Source organism: Gekko japonicus, unplaced genomic scaffold (genome assembly GCF_001447785.1).
Source record: "Gekko japonicus isolate JY-2015 unplaced genomic scaffold, Gekko_japonicus_V1.1 scaffold243, whole genome shotgun sequence".
NCBI lineage: Eukaryota > Metazoa > Chordata > Lepidosauria > Squamata > Gekkonidae > Gekko > Gekko japonicus.
In genome coordinates, this window is record NW_015168053.1 from 733362 (window position 1) to 755425 (window position 22064).

The 22064-nt window shown below is 49.5% G+C and overlaps 1 protein-coding gene across 1 annotated transcript in view; it reads right to left on the reverse strand.

Moving 5' to 3' along the window:
* Positions 1-987: 987 nt before the first annotated feature.
* GRIN2D (glutamate receptor, ionotropic, N-methyl D-aspartate 2D) overlaps positions 988-22064 on the reverse strand; it is a 34761-nt gene continuing 13684 nt past the window's right edge. The window contains 4 exon segments of the mRNA XM_015414425.1: positions 988-3009; positions 5639-5871; positions 9374-9561; positions 15347-15507. Of these exon segments, the coding sequence (XP_015269911.1) occupies positions 1576-3009; positions 5639-5871; positions 9374-9561; positions 15347-15507 (2016 nt within the window). The 3' untranslated portion in view covers positions 988-1575.

Sequence of the window (22064 nt, forward strand, 5' to 3'; positions counted from 1 at the left end):
TGGAAGCCTGTTTGGGCTTTCCTCTTCTTTTAAAGACACTGTTCCCTACAGCTGCTGGGTGGCTACGGTGGCACACGAGTTGAGCCTGGGAAACCCAGACCTAACTCATCAAAACTGTAACACATAATTTGTCCCTCATGATCCCACAACATGGGAGGTCCCTAACTCTCCATTCACATGGGAGGTGCAGAGGAAAGATGGAGAAGTCATTCACCTTTCCCTCTGTTCCCACTTCGGTAGCCGTCCAAAACAGTTCAGAGAGACCAGCGTTAAGACAGTGTACGGTAATCTCAGTTATGGTAATACACAGCATTTTATGTATCTAATGAGGATGTTATTCTATTGGCTTTGTTTCGGATGGGTTGAAATGAGGATGCCCCCTTGATCTAAAGAACCACCTTACGTCTTACGTCATTTTCTGCACTGGTGGAACTGCAGCGCACCAAGACTGAATATCTGGTGTAGCGTTTCCCACAACAGGTCCTTTTGTACTCGCAATCCATTTATGTGGTTTTCATCCAGCGCTTGACGGGCAAGTGTAAGAGTTTGTGTTTTAGAGACCATGACATGTGTTTGCGTGATATTCGGTTTTGGTCTTTGGGGGGTGGGGGGGGGACATGACTGAAAGATTAAAGCAGAGGAAAAGGAGAAAGGAGAAACATGAGTGAGAAGAGCAGAGAAAAGAAAGAAGGGACAAGAGGAAGCGGAGAATGTGCAGGAAAAATATCACAGTTTTCTGTTGAACAAAGTCACAGTTTTGTCTCCTAACATCCCCTCCCGCCCAGAAGTTCAAACAGTTGTATGGTTCTTTCCCCCCCTCTCCTCGCTCCCGGAGCACGACCAATGGCACTTTTCCTCTGCTGTCATTCTGTTCGGGGGACACAGAGTCCTGGATCTTCACGACTGGTTCGTCTGCAGTGGCCCTCTCTTATTCAGAGAGTAGCAGCCCCGCAGTTGCAGTAGCCAAATGCCACTGGCCACAGGAACCCACCCCATCAGTGTGCCACAGGGTGGCAGGAAAGCCCTTTTTTCTGGATATAAAAGGTCTGTCGTGGAGAAACAGGAGGGAACAGCTCCCTTCTACCTCCTGCTGTAAGTTGGCTGGTGGAAGGGACACGGGGCATGTTGTCACAGGGAGCTACTCTGGCGGCACTTGGGATAGCAGTAGCACGGTGTTGCCCCTCTCTGAAAGATCCTCTCCACTCCCCCTTCTGTTCAGCTCTATGGGATTAGTTATGATTCCAGTTGCCACGGTAGGATTAACGGGTAACTCTTTTGGTTTAAAAAATTCCCCTTTTCTGTGGCAGGGAGGTGTGGCACTATCCCGTATCTTCCTGGTGGCCTCTGTGGCTTGCCCTTTGCCTTGGTGGGTTCATTTGTGGCACTGTTCTGCTTCCCCCTCTCCGTGGTCATCTTCGCGGTACTACCTCTGTACCCTGGTTCGGGCAACAGCACCATCTCCTCCATCTCAGTCCCCACTCTGTGGGCTGAGCTACAGTGCAGTCTTTTCTCTGCTGTCCCATCTGAAGCCTCTCTCCCCACCCCCCACCCCAGTCCCACCCCACCTGTTGCTGGTCATACCTCCGACTCCAGGCTGGAGAAATGGGCAGACCCACGCCGAGCAAAAAGCTCCCCGCTTCGGCTCACCCGGCGCGGCAGCCAGTCGGGGGAAAAGCCCCCCGGGTGCCGATGGGAGGCCCCACAGCGCATCATGTGGCAGGAGCTGAGGTCCTCCAGGCTGCGGGAGGTGGGATGAAGGACTCCGCCAGTCGGCCCCAGGTCACAGGAATGGTGATGGTAGCGTCGGTGGAAGCCGTGGCGGTGCCGAGGAGCCAGGCAACCGTAGACGCTACAGTGGCGGTGCTCCCAGTCCAGCCGGCGCTCCAGACGCTCCTCGGGATAGCGCAAGGCCTCCTTGCGGCACGGTGGAGTGGGTGGTGGGAGCATTTCCAAGCTCAGGCAATGCTGGCAGGGGCCGTGGCATCCGTGGCATTTTGCCAACTTATCAGCTGACCAGTAGTGCAGGGGCTTGTGTGTGGCAAACAGCTGCCTCTCCCGGGATGGGTAGGTGCAGAAATAATCCGGCGACTGATACCAGCAGCTGTGGCCGTCGCTGTCCCTCTCACAGATGTCGGAATCCGAGTCGGAAAAGTCCACGTAATGACTTTGGCTGCGCAAGCTGGCACCTACGGCGAGTGGATGGGAATGGCTACGGCAAATGTGAGCTCGGGAGCCCCTTTCGCGGCTTGCTGAGGCTGGGCATTTGGCTTCTGGCTCAGCTCGTGGCAGAGACGTCTCTTCGGCATGCCGGTAACGGGGGACGGGTGGGGAGCGTTCGTCTTCGTAGGACAGCCTCGTGTAGCCGTACCGGCCCCGCTCCTTGCTGAAAGGCCGGCTGCTGCCCCGTTCCAGTTCGCAAGGGCTCTTGGCTGTGTAACTGCTCGGTGGCCCGTCGTACTTCTTCACCTCCGGGGCCCGGCCGGCCGCTTTCCCAGCTTGGAAACTTTCGTACAATCCACGAAGCGATTTGCGTTGCCAACCGGATGCTACTGGGGGCATGTCGGGAGTATCTTTCTCACGTACAATGGCAAAATAAGAGGGTGGGTTTTCGAGTCCCCGGGTGGGTGGTGGCGGTGAGAGCTGACAGGGTGCCATCTTTTTGGTACCGACGTGGTCAGAGAGCCCTTCGGGTTCAATGGGACCATAGAAGCGGTGGAAGCCATCGGAGAAAGGGCTCTTGAGGCTGTGGCGTGGAGGTTTGGTTGTGGGGAGCTCTGCAGGTGTCGGAGGGTACAGGTCCTTGTAACAATTAGGGCTGCGGGCGTGGCGCCACCGTTCCACAATTCGGCGTTCTCGAGGCAGGAAGCTGGAACAGGGAAGTGGTGGCCCAGGGGGACTGGGCAATGCTGGCGCTCCACCTCGTGATGGCCCATAGTTGTGGTTCAAGATGGGCAGCTGCTGCTGGTCTTGGATTTTGGGGTCTTCACTACTACAACAGCTGTACATGCCCTAGAATGAATGAAAGAAAGAGGGATTAAGAAGGGGGCTCTGGGAACTGTAGCCCAAGAAGAGGAGTGGTTGGTGTGAGACACATGAAGCTGCTCAGTACTGAATCAGACTGTCGGTCCATCAGAGTCAGCACTCAAGACTGACAGCAGCTCTCCCAAGTGCTCACGTTAGAGGTCTTTCAGATCATCTACTGCCAGATCCTTTAAATGGAGGTGCTGGGGATTGAACCCGGGACCTTCTGCATGCCAAGTGGATGCTGTCCCACTGAGCCACGGCCCCTTCTAGGAAGTGTCACGAGGCAGTTACGAACGGTAGTGCTACAAGGCTGGCACACTTGGGGGAAGAGATCTGTGCAGGTGGGAGGAGAAGTCATCCGAATTGCATGCTGCTTGCAAAGCGCCTTTTGTCGATGTTTCTGTTATCTCCATGCAAAGGCGTTGCAGGTATGATGTCCCCCTCTCCAGGTTCTTGGTATGGCATCCTCAAGCACTCTTGCAAGGGTTTATGGAATTGTGCTTGTGTGCTAAAATGACACAACCTCGACACTTCAGTAGGGAAGCCTGCCTGTGTGCCGCTTCCTCCCCACACTCTTGTCTTCCACTCCCCGTACTTTACCCCTCTGCCCAGTTTCTATACATACACACCATTCACCTGGAACACTCTGGCCGCGACATGCCTTCTCTCCCCGGAGCAGATCACTAAGCCTGAAGCAGTCGTGGGTAATGTTCCCTCTAAGATGTGAAGTCTTATGAGCAAAAATCCTACTTTGTGAGCTACTGGCATTAAAGTTGTGAGCGAGCGATTCCGCTACTGCATGAATTCGTTTGCCCTGGAGCCCTCCTTCCTGAGCGAAGACAAAAATGTGTGAGCCGGAGGCTAAAAAACTGTGAGCTAGCTCACACTGACTCAGCTTAGAGGGAACACTGGCTCGTGGGTTCTTCACTGCAGTGGGTCCATGCCCACGCTATGGGAACCGAGTCTTCAGTATTTACACCCAAGTTTGAGAAATACCATCCTAAAGAACTCTTGTATAATATGCTGGTTGGATGCTTTGGGGCTCCACAAGCCCACAACTCCCCCCCCCCGCCCCCCGCAATACCTGCCTCGCCCTAGACTTTTAAGCCGCATCAGTTCCCACCGTACACGACCTTCTGCTACTGACACAGTGTTCTTCCCTCCCACCCAGTGCCGTTGAACTTGTCCTTCATTGTAGGTCACTGATTCTAGAGAAGGATCGCCCTGGCAGTGCGTGGAGAGGAGGAGAAAGGAGGGGACACTGAAAGCAGGAAGCCAGGAGAAATACAAATGGACAGATTGACATCGCAAAGGGCAAGAAAGAATGCAAAGGAGACAGAAGAAACGGGCAGGGGAATCAGAGGGCGGTGTGGGATCTTTGCCGCCCAACTGAGTCTTGTGTTTTAAAATCTTCACTCTTCGGCGCAAGGCGGCAGGCGGTTTTTAATCTTCATGGGACGTGATCGACATATGCAAATGAGAACTATACGGAACACAATATACGCCACAGCTCATGAGAATCTGCCTGAAACGCCAGGGGGATAGCCCATTAACACTGCTCAACTACACCACAGATTTAATCTGTCTCAGATCTGCTTTAACTGCCCTGATTCCCCCCGTGCCCCACCCCGTTCTCCAGGAACTGCAGTCATATAGCAAAAGGAGTACTCTGCTAGGGATGCCGAGCCCCATCGCAGAACCCTTAGCTCCCAGGTTTCCTTGTTTGGGAGCCAAAAGCATTGTGTAAAAGGCTTGTGACTTGTTGAAATCCACAGTGGAGAGCTCACATTCCCTCCTCAAGAAGGCCCCACAGCTCTTCCCATAGCTCAGCACTTCTGGGTGTTGGGGACTCAGCTTTCAAGTCAAAGACTGGGGCAGCATATGGACGCTCATTAAATAGGGTTTACTGCAAGTTTTTTCCCCGTAGAGAGAGTCCAGCCGTATGTGGCTGTGTTAATCAGTAAACTGAATGCTGATTCAATCTGGTACTTGCTTCCCTCATTTTTTCCAAGCAAGTTGTCTGCCCCCCCCCCCTTAAAGCAAAGGGTGCACATTCATTCAATTGAACAATTGTTCATCACTCCCTCCCCCCAAAGGACTTATATATTCTTTTCAAAGTTAAAATCACTCCTGGTCCTGGGAGGTTGGTTTGTGACAGTTCGGGTACTAGCCAATCAGTACTGTGCAGAGCAGTCTTATCCTGCAAACTGACAGAGCCACTTTCCCCAAATTCAGTCTTGAAGAGAAACCTGTTCATGTGAACAGCGTGCAGTGAACAGGATTCAACAACAACTCCACTGCACAACTGATGTATGCCTGTATGTACCTATGGGTTAACATGGTAGGGACAGGGAAGGATGGATACACTGTAGGCAGAGGTGGATACATTGTATACTACGGATGAAGAAAATTTTAAATTTTGTTCCAAGGTGTCTAACACAATCCATGAAAATTAATCAAATGTGTATCTATTAGCCAGTTTTTCAAAATTTAGGTACAGGGAACGACAAAGAGCTCTGCTGAGGTTGCTTATGGTTGTGATAAAAACAAGTAGCTTTGTGGGTGAGTATATAGGCGGATGCAGAGCCAGGCTCCATTTGCCTGGCAGCCTTACCCTGCTGAAGGCAAGAAGGAAGTCCAGCCGGCCCGTGTGCCTCATACAGTGTCGCAGCTTCCAGTAAATGAGGTGTTCCCAGGCAAAGACCAGCAGGCTCAGCCCCATGGCCACAAGGAGCATGTAGAAGACCCCAGCCATGTTGTCGATGTCTAGCTTGCTGCTCATCACCTCGATTTTGTCGTTGTGGCAGATTCCGGACAGCCACAGGCGCTCCAGCAACTCAATCTCATCTGAAAGAGAGGAGGGGGTGGGGATGGGGGCGAGGAGGAAAGGGAACCTAGGAGACGTGCCTCTCTTCAGCCCCTCTCCCTTTGGGCATTTCTTCCCTTCTCCCAGTGAATTTATTTATTTATTAATTATTCGTATTTATACCCCGCCCTCCCAGCAAACCGTCTCAGGGCAGGTGCCCTCTTCCTAAGAGCTCAGGAGTGACAGGAGCTCAGGAGGTACAGGAGTCTGAGGTCTCAAGGGCCACAGAGATTACGGTCACCTAGCAACAGGACAGAACCTGGACGTGGGAGTTGGGAAGGGGAGGGAAGATGGCCAGCTCTTTCCCAGTTTGGCTCATAGGATATGTACTGAAAAGGCAGAATAGTCACCCCATCACTATCTGTGCACACCTAGGGATCCTAGTGTCGTTTAGGAGCCAGAATTGGTAGTTTTCCCAATCTTAATTAAAGCATAATATTAACATCTTGTGTTTGTAGTATAAAAAGTAGCCCAGGTATAATCATTTGACAGATGGGTGAGTTGCTAGGCAATTATTTCTCACCCCCTCCTCAAATAAGCTGCTGGCAGCTTGCAACACTGTGCAGGTGTACTTTCTCATACCCAAACCAGAGGTTCTCTAAAGTGCATACCAAGCACAGAGGGTGTGTGTGTATAACATACTCCATCACTCCTCAATATGTATGTATCTAACACAGCTATACATTAATGTGCTAAACAGTGGACGGAGTAATATGTATTATATACATTCACAGTAGAAGCATAATTTCTACCTTCCTGTGAGCTATACTCTGGAGTAAGGTTTCAACATGGATTGTATCTACAGATGTGTGTTGACTGTGCATGCTTTATTTTTATGCACAAATTTTAATAATCAAGGATTACAGACTATGCAAAAGCCAACACACTTTCTAGTACGAGTTATGGTCAGTATCTGAAATCTGGTCACATGTGGATGTTGAAAATCCAAGCTGAATTATGAGACTCTCCCCAACTCAGTGAACGCAGGCAGTCTCCATGACTGGGAATGCCTGGGAAATGGGGCAACGGATTTATGTTTTGGGCATTCATAAAGTTCAACTGGAGTTTATATGCAAATGTTGACATTTTCCTACATTTTGGACCCTCGCTGCACCACTCCCATAATCTATGAAGTACCCTTGTCTCTCCCACACACAGTCTTTACACATCATGATCTGAATGAGTTTTTTACAGATGGCATGAAGAACGCCTTGGAGTCTGGAAGGCTTCAGTTCTGAATGTTGTTAATACAGTACAGAACACTGGACATGGCCCTTTTTAAGCAGAATGAACGCTTCCTTCAGTGCACATTTTCATTCAGCTTACAGATGTGGGGGAAAACAAAGCGGTTTTTTAAGTGTCCTGGACATGGGCTGGCCCGTCCCGCCAATCCACTGGCATGCCCTGGGGCGGGAAGGAAAGCCCCGTGTCCCGTTTCCCCCTGGGCATCCCCAGTCCGCCAGGACTATAAAGAGAAGCGAGTCTGTTGGCTAACAGCAATTAGAGCCTCAGACTGAGCCCATTAGCAGCAGCAGAGACAGAATCCAGGTTCCTCTGCTCAGATCAAACACACCAGAAACCGTGTCTGTTCATTATCCCCGAAGCTAGAAATAGAAGGCTGGATGTCTGTCTCCTATTCCCTTCGCGCTGCGTCTAGCCCCACTGGAGCTCGCTTCTCTCCCAGGAGGTACAGGAGTCTTTGCTCCCAATCATCCCAGGCTAGAGTGCATGAGCACTTCTCCTCTGGATTGATTAATCCAGAATAGAATACCATGTTTTGGTCACATACATGCATAAATGTGCCGATGGTTGCTGTGGGTTTTGGTGCTCGTCTTCAAGCATTAGTGATGGGGCGCACGGGGGAGGGGGAGAAGTCGTTCTTCTGGGGCTCTGGAGAAAGCCTGTTACTGTGGCATCCCTTTACACATGAACATGCAACGCTAGGGAGAGGAAAATCACATTTTTGTTATGAGTTTGACTGTCTTGATTAGCACAAACTTGCCTGTTGCTGTGTGATTTTGCCTGACAGATCTGATGAGTGATTAGGGACTTGACAGAATGGTTTTAATAATCCTTAATGGCAATGAGTCTCTTTCCAGCCCTGGAAATGTGACATCCACAAGAGTCTGGGGAAGAACAGAGATGGCAAGAAGGTACTTTGCCGTTCTGAACCGAGATGTGGGGAAGGGAGTTGGCTGAAGGTGAAACATCTCAAGGTGCAGGGGCTCTCTCTGAGAACCTGTAGCAGGTTTAACAGCTTTTCTGCCTGCTGCAGGAGTGCCTCTTGCTTCCTCTATGCTCTCTGTGTGTATACTTAAGCAATGTTCCCTCTAAGCTGTGGAGTCTTGTGAGCAAAAATTCCACTTTGTGAGCGACTGGCATCAAAGTTGTGAGCGAGCGACTTGGCTACTGCATAACTTAGGTTACTCTGGAGCCCTCCTTCATGAGCGAAGACAAAAATGTGTGAGCCGGAGGCTAAAAAACTGTGAGCTAGCTCACACTAACTCAGCTTAGAGGGAACACCGCTTATAAGTTAAACTGATATTACAAAGATGCACTATATCTCTAACGTGCTTGCATCCTAAGGAAACTGAATCACATAGCGCTAACTCTGGACTACTCACTGCTTGGAAGTGGGGAGCACACAATGCTATATAATCCTATATTTCAGCTAACTCAATTTTAAACACAAACAGGCTGTTAAAGAGTGTTAAAAGGAAACTAATCCTTGCTGAGTAAAATTCAAAATCTTGTCACCTGGTGGATCATAACCCACTTTCAGCTAACAGAAAGGAACATTTCATGTTTCCAGGCTCCGTTTTAATAGAGGGAGGTTCCCGTTAACCAATCCAAACAGTCGATGGAAAGGATTTGGCCTGGTCACTAGGGCGGGGGGGTCTGAGGAGGTAAAAAGATGAATGGGAGAGTGTCTGAATGGCCGAGGCCCAGGTGCTCGACGCACCTTATTTGGAACCGTTGCTTATAGAGTTGCCAACCTTCAGGTGGGGCCTGGAGATCTAGGAATTACAACTGATCTCCAGACAACAGGGATAGCTTTGGGCTGTGGACTCTATGACATCATATCCTCCAATCCTCCGCATGCTCTATCCCCAGATCTCCAGGAATTCCCCAACCCAGAGCCGGCAACCCAATTTCTATGGAGCACACACCAATTTTACTTTTTATTTATTTGTTTATTTTCTTCAATTTATATCCTGCCCTCCCTGCCAGGCAGGCTCAATACCAAAAGTAACAAACATCCCTAATCTGAGACACCACTGCTCCAAAGCGCCCTCTTCCCCCCCCCCTTTCAGCTCTGATCTATTGTGAGGAGAGAGGCACGTCTGCTAAAGAAACCAGTACCAGGCACTTTGGATGTTGCTCCCCACACCCAATGTCTTATGCACGGGACCCAGGAATCCTGGCTTCCAGCTCGCCTTCCCACTACTCCCCCCCAGAACCGGGCATGTGGATAGGCTTTACCGTCACTCAGAAACTGGAGGAGGGCCAGGTCAATGGGCCGTTTCCACTTGGATCCCTTCTGCAGCGCAATGCCGTAGCCAGTGGTGGCAAAGACCTTCCCACTTCCTATGGTGACCAGTTTACAGCCCTCTTCCTTGCGGGCCATGTAGTTTAGGACGGCTGCATCGTAAATGAAGGCATCCAGCTTCCTGCAGTCAGTCAGACAGACAGACAAGACAGGCAGAGGCAGATAAATGGAAATTAAGGTGCAAGTAGGCAGCTGATTAAAGATTGCTTCATATTTGATTTATTGGGCTTCTAGTGGATTTAGACCTAACTACTTATTCATAATGCAAAGCTAGCGAAGGAAGCTTTTTGAGAATTGTGATGGAGGGGGGCAGTTTCCTTTAACTGAGAGACAGCTGATGGTTGAACAAGCAAATGCTACCACTTGTTGTTTGAAGGACAGGCCATGTTTCATGGGTTTTATATATCACAATAGGATGATGGAACCAAAAATAACTTTAAAATAAACAGGTTCAAGACTAAACTTCCCAATTGTTTGGGTCTGGTGAGGAATTCCCCACCCCCATTTTCCCACCCTTGAGAAACTGAGGAGCTGGAGAAAAACGGCCCCTAAAATGACACTCTAGGAATTTCCACCAATCTCTATGGTCTTTACCACAGAGATTAAGGAAAATTCCTACAGTGTCACCCAGAAGTGACATCGCATTCTCCCCAGGTATTGCCCCCCAGATCTCCTGGCATTTGCCTAGGTAGTGTTGGGAATTCTATTCAAGACCCAGCAGTACTGTGGAAAAGTCAGGTTTTTAAAAAATGTATGGACAATGATTTCAACAGACTACTGTCAGCATTGGTTGCATATTGTTGTTAGATAGAAAGTCATAGGTCTTATGACAGGCAAAATGATGGCTAGTTTGGTTAACCAACTGGAAAGAAAAACCATCTTTACGTTTCTTCTTTGTCATCAAACTGTCATGGGAGGGGGGCCTGGCCCAGTTGTGCAGTCTGTACCGCAGTGAGTCCTTCAAGAGTGCCAGGCCTCTGCTTGTCCTCACATTTGCCAGTTAAGCAGACCACAGGGATTTTAATATGCAGTAGATTTATCTCTGCCAGTTAAAACAATTAGTTTCTAGCCATAGTGTACGTGGCATGGGAGATACACTGGAGAGGCCTATAAGGACAGAAAACCTCTCCTGCTTAGAAAGCCTCTCCTCCCAGCCATTCTTTTTCCATCTTTGCTGCAGCTTTCCCTTCCCCCTTTATTTCCCCCCCTAATTATATACACATTTGACCTATTCAACCAATCTCCATCTACAGCTGAGTTCTGTGAACTCCCCCCCCCCTTCTGATGTTTTCTTGTTCAGTCTATTTTACGGCCATACTAACTGGCCAATCCAGTACACGGTTAGACACACCTGTGTTAATTAGGTCTTTTTAAGCAGGAGGCCTCTGCTACAAGGGGTTCACCCTGTAGTTGTAATCACACTGATTACAATTAATTGCCTTGAGCCCACGCCAGTGGAGAAAGGGGGCCTAGAAATGTATTAAATAAAGAAATAAACTCTGCTCAGTGGTAGAGCACATGCATGGCATGCAGACAGCCCCAGGATTAATCCCTGACATCTCCCGTCAAAAGATGGCAGCTGTTGCAAAAAAACCCCTTCTCTGCTTGAGATGCTGGAAATCCGCTGCCAGGGTAGACAGTCCTGAGCTAGATGGACGGACCAGTGGTGGCGTGTTATTTAAACACAAGCCAGAACCTAAGTCCCCTCAAACAGTTAAAAGAGCAGCCCCTGCTGATAAGAGCAGGAAGGGAAGCACTTAAGACAGCCGAGGACATGCGAGGACAACAAGAGAAAGGACTCAAAGATCTAAGAAGGCTGCAGGTACAGACAGACCCTTTGAAACTCCGCCACACTTGGAACGGCCCCCAGAGCTGGGGCTGGGGCAGTTCACAGGAAAGCTAGGGCCCCAACATGGAAGCCAGGAGGGGAATCACAAAACAGCCAGATAATAATGTGGAGGGGGATACATCTGGTTCCCCATCTGTTTTACAGATTGCAAACTTCTGAATTTAAAATAACATCCACAAACGAGGACATCAGCAAACTAAAGCATGTCCCCGTGATGGCGAGGGCTCTGGAAACCCAGCCCTATCGGGCTGAAGAACGGGGTGTGTCTCGCCTGGAGAAGACTAAAGAGAGGCCTGATCACCACCTTCAGATATTGGAGGGCAAAGGAACAGACTCGTTTTGCTTGATCCGTGGGGTAGGGGCCAGGGCCAAACCTAACAGAAATTACAAGGAAGGAAATTTCAGCTAAATAGCTGAAGAAACTTTCTGACGGTAAGAACTATTCAGTGGTGGGACAGACTGCCTCAGGAGGTGGTGGATTCTCTGTCACTGCAGAGGTTGGATGGCTGTCTGTCGGAGATGCTGTAGTTGCACAGTCCTGCACTGAAAAGAGGGCAGCTAGATTGCCTCCAAGGTACCTTCCAGCTTGACAGGCGTTCCACATGAACGTGCAAACTGGTGCCCCGGCTGTAGAAGCAGCAGAAAACAGAGTGGAGACGGGTGGGAATGGGGGAGTCTTGTGAGCAAAAATTCTACTTGGTGAGCTACTGGCATCAAAGCTGTGAGTGAGTGATTTGGCTGCTGCATAAATTAGTTTGCTCTGGAGCCCCATCCTTCCTGAGCTAAGACAAAAACGTGTGAGCCGGAGGCTAAAAAAACTGTGAGCTAGCTCACACTAACTCAGCTTAGAAGGAACACTGGTCCCCATCCCCACTCGTCCCCCTCAGCACAGAAGCGCCTTGGAGAAAACAATCTCACAGTCTCACCTGGCACCCACCCACCCTTTCTCATTCACAGATGAGCCGTGGTTAAAGGGATACTGTGGCTCAGCTGTGGACAAAAAGAAAGCCCATTAAAGGGCTGAAGGAGGAGAACAGAGCTAAAGCTCCACTGACCAGAACTGCCCCATCATTTCCCCTTCAAGTTGGAGCAAGAGAGGTTTCGCCTTTGCTCCGCCTTAAAAGGGAAAGCCTTGGGAGACCCTTGAGTCATGCTCATGATGAGCACAACCATGTATAGAGGTTCCCCCCAAAAGACGGGCATCGCAGAGGGCAAAATCCCTGCGTGGAACCCACCCTATGACTTCCTTCTCAGAGGCCAGGACGTTTGGCCAGTGGTGGAGTCAGGGCAGGCAGAACCAAGGCAAATGCCTGGGCCAGAGTTTGTGGGAATCTGGTGAGTGAGGAATGGAACCTGGTTATGGTTTGAAGCAGGCTGGAATCAGGCCTATTATAGGAGGAGCTTGGTGGAACACACTGGCTTCTTAAGTCTGGGTCATCTGAAAGAACTCTGTGGAGCAGTCAAGTAACTGACCGTCGCATAATACTACCCACTTTAGGGCACAACCTCAAATTCCACCTAACCAGGATTTGTCCCCGCTTTGAACCACCCTGACTGCAGGTATAGGAGCATGGCTGAAAACTAGCTTTACTCGTACTGCCTTAATACGTGTTTCTGTATAGGGTAGGGATTTCAACCTTTATACATTATTATGAGTACAGAACCAGGGGGGTTGCTGTTATTCTGGGTTAATTAGCACAGTATATGGGGTAATCTTGCATCCATAGGATTAAACAGAAAGTCATATTTCATCACCCAGATAGTTTTTAAATTGGTGGCAGTCTTGGCAGCAGCAGCTCCAAAAGCATCGGGAATTCCCCCCCCCACCCCAAGGCTTCTCACACAGGCCAAGGCATAACGCACTCCCCTCTCAATTACAATTAAAGTCACAAATGCACACAAGTACACAGCCCACGAATTCACATGCAAAAGACCCAGATACAAGTCTAGTTAACAGCATGACTGTGCAGCTTAATCTCGCCTTTATGCCTCACTGTGGACTTCTTATGCGGATTGCTTGTGAAACGAGGCCGCCGGAGTCCCTGGGAGCACTGCTGTGGCGAACAGTGGGGGCACCCTCTTGCTGGCATACAGGGCCACCAAGGCTAGACAAAGCTGTGGCTCCCTGGGGCTGCACAGCAAAGGAGTGCAAAAATTGTTGTAACCTTACCAAATAGTGTGGGCATGGAAGCTTGAGGAGTTCTCATTAGTGACGTCTCAAGCAACATCCATTAGTATAAGCCAGTGTGGTATAGTGGTTAGAGCATTGGACTAAGAGCTGGTAGACCCAGGTTTGAATCCCTGCTGTGCCATGGAAGCACACTCAGCCTCACCTGCTTCACAGGATATAAAACGGAGGCCGGGGCGGGGGGGACACACCATGTAAGCTGCTCTGGGTTCCCATCAGGAATGACGGCTAGGCAGGTCTTGTTTTGTAGAAAAAGCCCAGCAGGAACTCATTAGCCTAATAGGCCACACCCAACAACAGAAACTCATTAGCATAGTAGGCCACACCCTGACAGCACAGCACATTAGCATATTAGGCCGCAGCCCCCTATTGCCAGAAGTGTGGTCGTCCAGCCACACCCACCTTTTGCTTCTTATTCTGTTTACCTTGTTTGTGGTCAAAACCCAGGGCTTTTTTTGTCGCAGGAACTCCTTTGCATGTTAGGCTACACGCCCCTAATATAGCCAATCCGAATGAGTTTCTGCTGTTGGGTGTGGCCTATTATGCTAATGAGTGTCTGCTGGGCGTGGTCAGCTTCGGAGCCAGCCGGAACTCCGTTCCTGTGCGTTCCTGCCCAAAAATAGCCCTGCGGCTGGGTATCAATGAAGTAAATTGATAAAATAGTCTGCGGCGCTCACACAGTCACATTCCACACAGCAGTGATTACAGCAACTAATGCACCCTCTTTGGGGGGCAACACTGACAACAGAAGAAGAAGAAGAAGAGTTGGTTTTTACACCTTGCCCTTCACTATCCGAAGGAGTCTCAGAGCAGCTTACAATTGCCTTGCCTTCCTCTCTCAACAGTGGTCACCTTGTGAGGCAGGTGAGGCTTCCCCCCCCCCCCAATTTTATTTTATTTTATCGAAGAAGAAAAAATTACAAGTATCAACTTATAAAAATACACAAATGAGGAGGAAACAATATAGCTCAAAATTCAACCAGGCTACATCTGTTACACTGTTATGATAATACACAGACATGTTGGTCCTAAATGACCACAGAAATGAACATTAGTCAATTGCCACAACAAAACTAAAATTAGCCCATAGTTCAAAGTCGGACAAATCATTATAATGCAATTTCCATTTCAAAAAAGGAGCCCATTTTTTGATAATATATGAATCCTTAACCTGTGAGTCCATACACTGAATATCAAGGTGGGGCTTGAGAGAGTTCTGAGAGAAACTGTGACTGGCCCAAGGTCACCCAGCTGGCTTCATGTGAAGGAGTGGGGAATCAAACCCGGTTCTCCAGATTAGAGTTCACCTCTCTTAACCATGACACCACACTGATTAGAGTCTGCCGCTCTTAACCACAACACCATGCTTCCACCAAGCACAGCCTTCTGGAAGGATGCATAGAGTATACACTATGAAGGAGAAACAATTGCACATTCAGTTTGGTGTAGTGGTTAGGAGCGCGGACTCTAATCTGGGAGAACTGGGTTTGATTCCCCACTCCTCCACATGCAGCTGCTGGTGTGACCCTGGGTCAGTCATAAGTTCTTTCAGAGCTGTTCTCTCAAGGGCAGTTCTCTCTGAGCTCTCTCAGCCCCACCAACCTCACAGGTGTCTGTTGTGGGGAGGGGAAGGGAAAGGGATTGTAAGATGCTCTGAGACTCCTTCGCGTAGTATAAACTCAAGCTCTCTGTCTCCCTTCATTGTGTCAAAAAACAGACTGTGTGGAAAGGCCCCTGGGGTGCATGGGTGCCCAACCGTAGACCATACGTGGATGAGAACAAACTTTTCAAGGGCTGCAGAGTAAAAGAAGAGCCTCCCTGCCATCGTATCCCACTCTGTCCCCCCCCACACAAAATTGCCCCACCTACCCCGTCTTCAGGTTATGGAGTGCATCCTCCACACTGCGCTGGTTGTACTTCCCCATGTATTCATGCATCTCCCCGTAGTTGTTCCGAATATTTTTCTCAGTACTCCCGTTGGGAACAGTGCCAAATCTCAGAGGCGGGTAGTGGTTCTGGGGTCTCTGGAACTGTTGAGGGAGGCAAGGTGAAATAAAGGTCATTAACCCATCTCTTCCCCTCCCCCTTTCCCATTTCAGGACGGGTGGAGAGAGGCTTTTAATTCTGGGGAGCTCGTTTTTTTAATCTAGTGCTCCGTAATGGCCAATTGGCTGAGCAATAAACTTGAAACTTGACTAGCAGAGATGATGACAGAGATAATTTCCCAAACATGATTTCTGGATAAATGGAAGCACCCTAAATGTGCGATGGAGAGATAGATGGAGAGATAGATGGTCTAGTGTTGGATGAACGGGTAAGAACCAAAGAGGTGCACATAGCGGTGACAGATGGATAACAAATCAAGATAGTGGGTATTTGGAGATCAAGAAGTGAGTTGAAAGATTGCTAAACGGGGGGGGGGGGGGGGGGGGGGCAGGATGGTTTTCTCCTCACTGCCCTTTGCTTAGCCAGGGTGAAATCGTGTATGTTGGGTTCGGGCTCTTTTTGTAGCAGGAACTCCTTTGCATATTAGGCGACACACCCCTAATGTAGCCAATCCTCCAAGAGCTTACAGTGGCCCCTGTAAGAAGAGCTCTGTAAGCTCTTGGAGGATTGGCTACATTAGGGGTGTGTCGCCTAACATGCAAAGGAGTTCCTGCTACAAAAAGAGCTCTTTTTTCTTGGGAAGATTCTGCAGTTGAGTTTTGCTCATACTCAGAGGGGGTAACTACTTATCACAAGGGTGGCTGAGCCTCTGTGCGGATTCAGCCGGTGTGGGAGAAGGGAATCGAGGGTGCAGAAGCAGCTGCAGGAAAGGTGCCTGTGGAATTCCCTGAGCTGGGGAAGGGGGTTTGCAGTACCCAAAAATGATGGGCAGGGGAAGATTACAATGCCCCTCCCCTCCATTCTCCACTCTAATTGCCCTCTACCAAAGATGCCCTTCATTTTCAAGTGGTTAAGACGCTGAACTGCAGGCTGTGGAAGGTCGGTAGTTCAGCAGTTCAAGACCCGAGTTGCCGCATGACGGAGTGAGCTCCCGTCTCTAGTTCCAGCTCCTGCCAACCTAGCAGTTCGAAAGCAAGAAACTGCAAGTAGATAAATAGGTACCACTTTGGTGGGAAGGTAACAGCGTTCCGTGCGCCTTGTTGTTTAGTCATGCCGGCCACATGACCACGGAAACGTCTTCGGACAGCGCTGGCTCTTCGGCTTTGAAACGGAGATGAGCACCGCAACCCTAGAGTCGGATTTGACTGGCTTTCGAGCAAGGGAACCTTTACCTTTTTACTGTGGGGCTGTTTGGTTACATACGCCTGTGTACAACATATAGTACCGGTGCACTGAATATACTGGTTTAGAATTTGAAAGGACTCCCCCACCCCATGCAGATGTCACTGGTGGGGTGGGCAGCTCTTGGGGGGGAAAGTCCTGCCTAATCAGGGATCTTCTGGTCCCCTCTTATTCAGACAGGCAAGCAGACAGGCTGTGCATGGAGATGGATCAGTGGGCTAAGGAGGGATGAATGGGTGGCCACAGGTACAAAAACTGAGCTTCCTCTTTAGAATCCAACTGAGAGGGGAATGTCCAGGCAAAGAAGGGATCTCTAGAAAGAGAAAGGCACATTCACAAACTGGGTGAGCCATCAAGTGCTAAGGAAAGAAGAGAGCCTGGGGGGTGGGGGGGATGAGACACCGTTGTCAGTGTGAATATCCTATGCAAAGTTACAGCAGCCTTAGTCCACAGGCTGGAGTAGCCCTGACCAGGATAGCCCAGGATAGCCCAATCTCATCAGATCTCGGAAGCTAAGCAGGGTTGGTCCTGGTTAGTATTTGGATGGGAGACCACCAAGGAAGTCCAGGGTGGCTACACAGAGGCAAGCAATGGCAAACCACCCCCGTTTCTCTCTGGCCTTGAAAGCCCTACGGGTTGCCACAAGTCAGCTGCGACTTAATGGCACTTTACTCCACCACACTGGAGTAATTTTGCATAGGTTTTAACTGGGGAACATGAAACACCGAACAAGGCCGCGTGAGATGAAACCCTTGTAGAGGCTGTTTGGTGTAGTGGTTAAGTGCGTGGACTCTAATCTGGGAGAGCCGGGTTTGATTCCCCCACTCCTCCACTTGCACCGGCTGATGTGACCTTGGGTCAGCCACAAGCTCTGGCACAGCTGTCCTTGAAAAAGAGCAGTTTGTGTCAGAGTTCTCTCAGCCCCACCCACCTCACAGGGTGTCTGTTGTGGGGAGGGGAAGGGAGAGGAGTTTGTAAGCCGCTCTGAGACACCTTTGGGTACTGAAGGGCGGGGTATGAATCCAATCTCTTCTCTTCTTCTTGTAGAGGCTGTTCACATGCATATGTACTTGACTTTTGGCGGTTTGCTTTCCTCCTACTAAACTTCCCATGTTTCCTGTATATTCACACACAGCCTCTTCGTAGAGTGGGATTTGTTTGATTTTGTGAGTGTTTTCACATGAGCATTTAAGGCATGCCTCAGCCCGGTTTGACCCATTCCAAAAGGTTCCATTAATGCCATCTCAGCAACAACTGCATGACCTTTTGTCTACATGTAACAAGCAGCTAACTAGAGGAGGAAGAAACATTGGTGAGTGCCTGATTAAAAAAAAAACATCCTTGCAACGGATGTATAGTGGGCTGCATTTGCTGGGCAGCAGCAAGCATATCCCCTTAAACAAACAAAAATCCTACCCCAAGTAAAATTCTCAGGGAAATTTAACCAACCCAGCATTTACAGCAGGGCACTGAATGTGACTGAGCAGGGGGAAATTACACCTCTTTAGAAATTACATCTCATCCCCACAGCCAAGCGGTGCCTATCTTGTGCAGTCCCGTTCCCGATGACAATAACAAGAGAAACTTGCATGCTGTCTAAGGGAAGAATTGCACTTCCCCAATTATTCCGCTCAGAGCACTTGAGAAACACAATACCTGCAGACCATAAATGCTCCTTTAAGAGGACACTTACAAGCTAGATGCACCTGTGCCGTTTTCATGCACAAGGAGCCTGACCAAGTGGAAAGACCCATGGAAGCAGACAGCTCTGGAGGTGGATTTGGAATGGCAATCAGATAGAGGGGATGAACGACACCTTACATTTCCCCAGGGTCCAAGCAACTGAACATATGTTGCAAAGTTCTTTGCTGGGAATTTAAACCTAAACACAAACAGGCATGATTTGGATCAGGACCACAGTACCCAGGGAATGTGAGTTTCAACTCCCCCCCCCCCCGTGCCATTTCCCCAACCTGAAACAGGTTGCTGTCTGTTCCCTGAGGGCACCACAGGCCCTGATGGTTTACACCTGGGTGTCTGCCAAAGGAGAAAATCTCACCCCCAGGGCTGCTTCGGGTTGTGAAAACGGTTTGGGGGGTGGCGTAAGCTCCCTTTCCTCGTGTGCCATGATCCTGAACAAAATCAAGCCCAGGTACGCTCAGGATTAAGTTCCCAGCACAGAACTTGCAGTACACATTTGATCACACAGAGCTGGGGAGAGGACGTGATGTGCAGTTAGGCCAGTTCATACAGAGAGATGCAGGAATACAGAGGCCACACTGATATTTCTGCAGATCGCTAGAGGAGAGGCGACGCGTAGCAGTTAATGTGGAAATATTTGTGGCACAACATGGATATAATACTAGAGAAAAGGTGACTGAAGAAAAGAGGAGATCTAGAAAGTTCTCTCTGTTCCCTAAACTTTCTTATAAAAGAAAAAAAGACAGAGCGATTTATCTGGGAGTTAGAAATATCAAGATGGAGACAGATCAGTAAATGGGGTGGGGGGGTGGAATGGACTCACGGATACACAGACACAATGAAAAGGTAATTCTGGGTATAGACAGATTCAGCAGTTGGCAGAAAAGATTGTTGACAAGACAGGTGCACAGAGAGATCAGCGATACTGAAATAGACAGGGACACATTTAGAAGTCTGAAGGGCAGAAACAGCCTGTTTGTTCTATTACAAGGGACCACTTCAAGAAGGCTGAGGACAGAGAGAAATGCCTTTGCCAAAAGTCTTTGCCGTGTCTTGGGCATTACAAAATCGGCTCAACAGAAGAGCTCTCCAGCTCATTCAGCCCCTCCTGGCTATACAAAATCGGCTCAACAGAAGAGCTCTCTGGCTCATTCATACACGGGGCACCTGGGCCCATAGATTTGGGGCAGTAGCAAGTGAAACAGCAACCAAAATGAAATGCAACCCAGAGTGCCAGCAACAGGAAGAAAAAGAGGAGATGGCTTTTCGGCAAGCAGAGATAATAGAAAGAGGCTGTTAGGCATCTCGAGGCTTAGAAACCATTAGACAGACAAAAGCGCCAGGGAGAAAAAAAAAAGAGAAAGAAAGGCAGGAGATTGGGGCAGATTATCCGAAATTCCACAGAAGAATGTGTATGACAAAGGAACAGGAATAAAGAGATAGAAAGGAGGCAAAGAGAGATAGATGAAAATAGGGGAGAACTATGAAGATGTCAGTCGAAGAGGGGGGTGGAGGAGAGAAAATTCTGTAACACTAAATTCAGCTGAGAGATTTGTGGCACTTCAGAGTTTAACAAATGTGTATTGTGGCATAAAATTACGTGGCCCAGAGCCTATTTCGTCAGAAAAACAAATGAAAGAGGGGGATGTTTTCACTTTATATGGCTAACTCAAGAACCGTAATAAAATGTTGTGGTCTACAGCCTATTTCGTCAGAAAAACAAATGAATGAGGGGGATGTTTTCACTTCATATGGCTAAATCAAGAACCTTAATGGCAACAGATTCCTGAGGGATAGTCGTGTCAGAAGGTTCTGGTCCATAAAAGCTCATCCCACAATAAATTCGGAGCAACAGCTGTGTTTGTTGCAGGAAGAAGAAGAGAAGAAGAGAAGAGATTGGATTTATACCCCGCCCTTCACTACCCAAAGGTGTCTCAGAGCGGCTTACAAACTCCTTTCCCTTCCCCTCCCCACAACAGACACCCTGTGAGGTGGGTGGGGCTGAGAGAACTCTGACACAAACTGCTCTTTCAGGAACAGCTGTGCCAGAGCTTGTGACTGACCCAAGGTCACATCAGCAGCTGCAAGTGGAGGAGTGGGGAATCAAACCCGGTTCTCCCAGATAAGAGTCCATGCACTTAACCATTACACCAAATTGACTCTGTGCCTAGTGACACCATAATCTAAGGGTCTTTAAGATGCCACATGACTTGTTCTGTCACAAGTTCTAGGGTTGCCAACTGTGGGCTGGGAAACTGCTGGAGACCTGAAGGAGGGCGGGATTTGGGGAGAGGAGGGGCTTCTGCCTGGGTATGATGCCATGCCGTCCACTTTCCAAAGCAGCCATTTTCTCCAGGGGAATGGATCTCCGTAATCTGAAGATCAACTGTAATGTCAGAAGATCTCCAGGCCCTGTCTGGAGGCTGGCAACCCTAATCACAACAAACAGGAAGTTGATGGCCGTTAAAGAGCGCGTGTGCTCTCTTTTCTCTCCCTGCTCTGTACTTTGCCTGAATTTCCTTTCTCTGCTCCCTCCTCCCAATTACTCCCTACTCAGTGAGAATTGGTTAATCTAAGCTGTTTAATATTTATCTACGATTGTGTTTCGTGTTGGACGTTAATTATGCCCATTAATTACATCCCAGCTCGTTAGTTCTTAACGAAAGAGATTCAATTGGAGCCGGGCCGCCTGCCACAGCTGGTCCAGTTTGTGTGGCCCCCTCCTTCCCCACAGCTGTGGCTGTTTGCCTTCGTCAGGGGCTAATTACCACGGGATAATCAGCCATCGGCTCCGTCCTGGTTTATAAATACCATGCGTGCTGGGCACCAGCAAGGCATCCCAACCCAGTGCAGCATGAGTGCATGGGACCACTTCTCCACCCATCCACCCCAAGTCCTGCTGACATGAGTTACGCCTACAGAGACTCACTTCCTTTTGCACAACTCCTGCATGCACAGAGAGAGGGCCTGTGCTTGAAATGACATGTTGGCCGTCTGGAGGTTACTTTGGTAGGGATGGCGCCATATTTACAAGGGTTGCTTAGCTGTGTGGCAGTCAGGGTATCATATCAGTCCTGACATTTGTTTTCAGTGCCTGGGTCAGTTCTAGGAAATACAAAGCGTGGCACAAAAGTGTGCTCAGGGGTCGTTTCGTAGAAAAAGAGCTAGGGGAACTCATTACCATAACTCATTAGCATATGCCACACCCCCTGACATCACCGGAAGTGTGTCATAAGGCCACACCCCCTGACATCACCGGAAGTGTGTCATAAGGCCACACACCCCGCCCCCAACGGTCCCGGCCGCCGCCGGCCTTGCAGCTCCACTGCTGAGCCCCATGAGGGGCCCGGCGGTGGACCTGCAAGGCCGGCGGGAGTGCAAGGAAGCCCCGCGAAGGCCCTCCCTGGCCCCAGGCAGGCAGGGGTGGGGAGAGGCAGGGAGGAAGCAACTTACCCTCCCTCTTCTCCTGCCTCCTCCTGGCTGAATGAGGGCCGGAAGTGGGGCGGCCGGAAGCAGGAGGCGGGGCTTCGTCATGTGCCCCGCCCCCCGTACCTCACCCGGGGGAACTGCGATCCCCCGCGATCCCCCCCGAAATGAC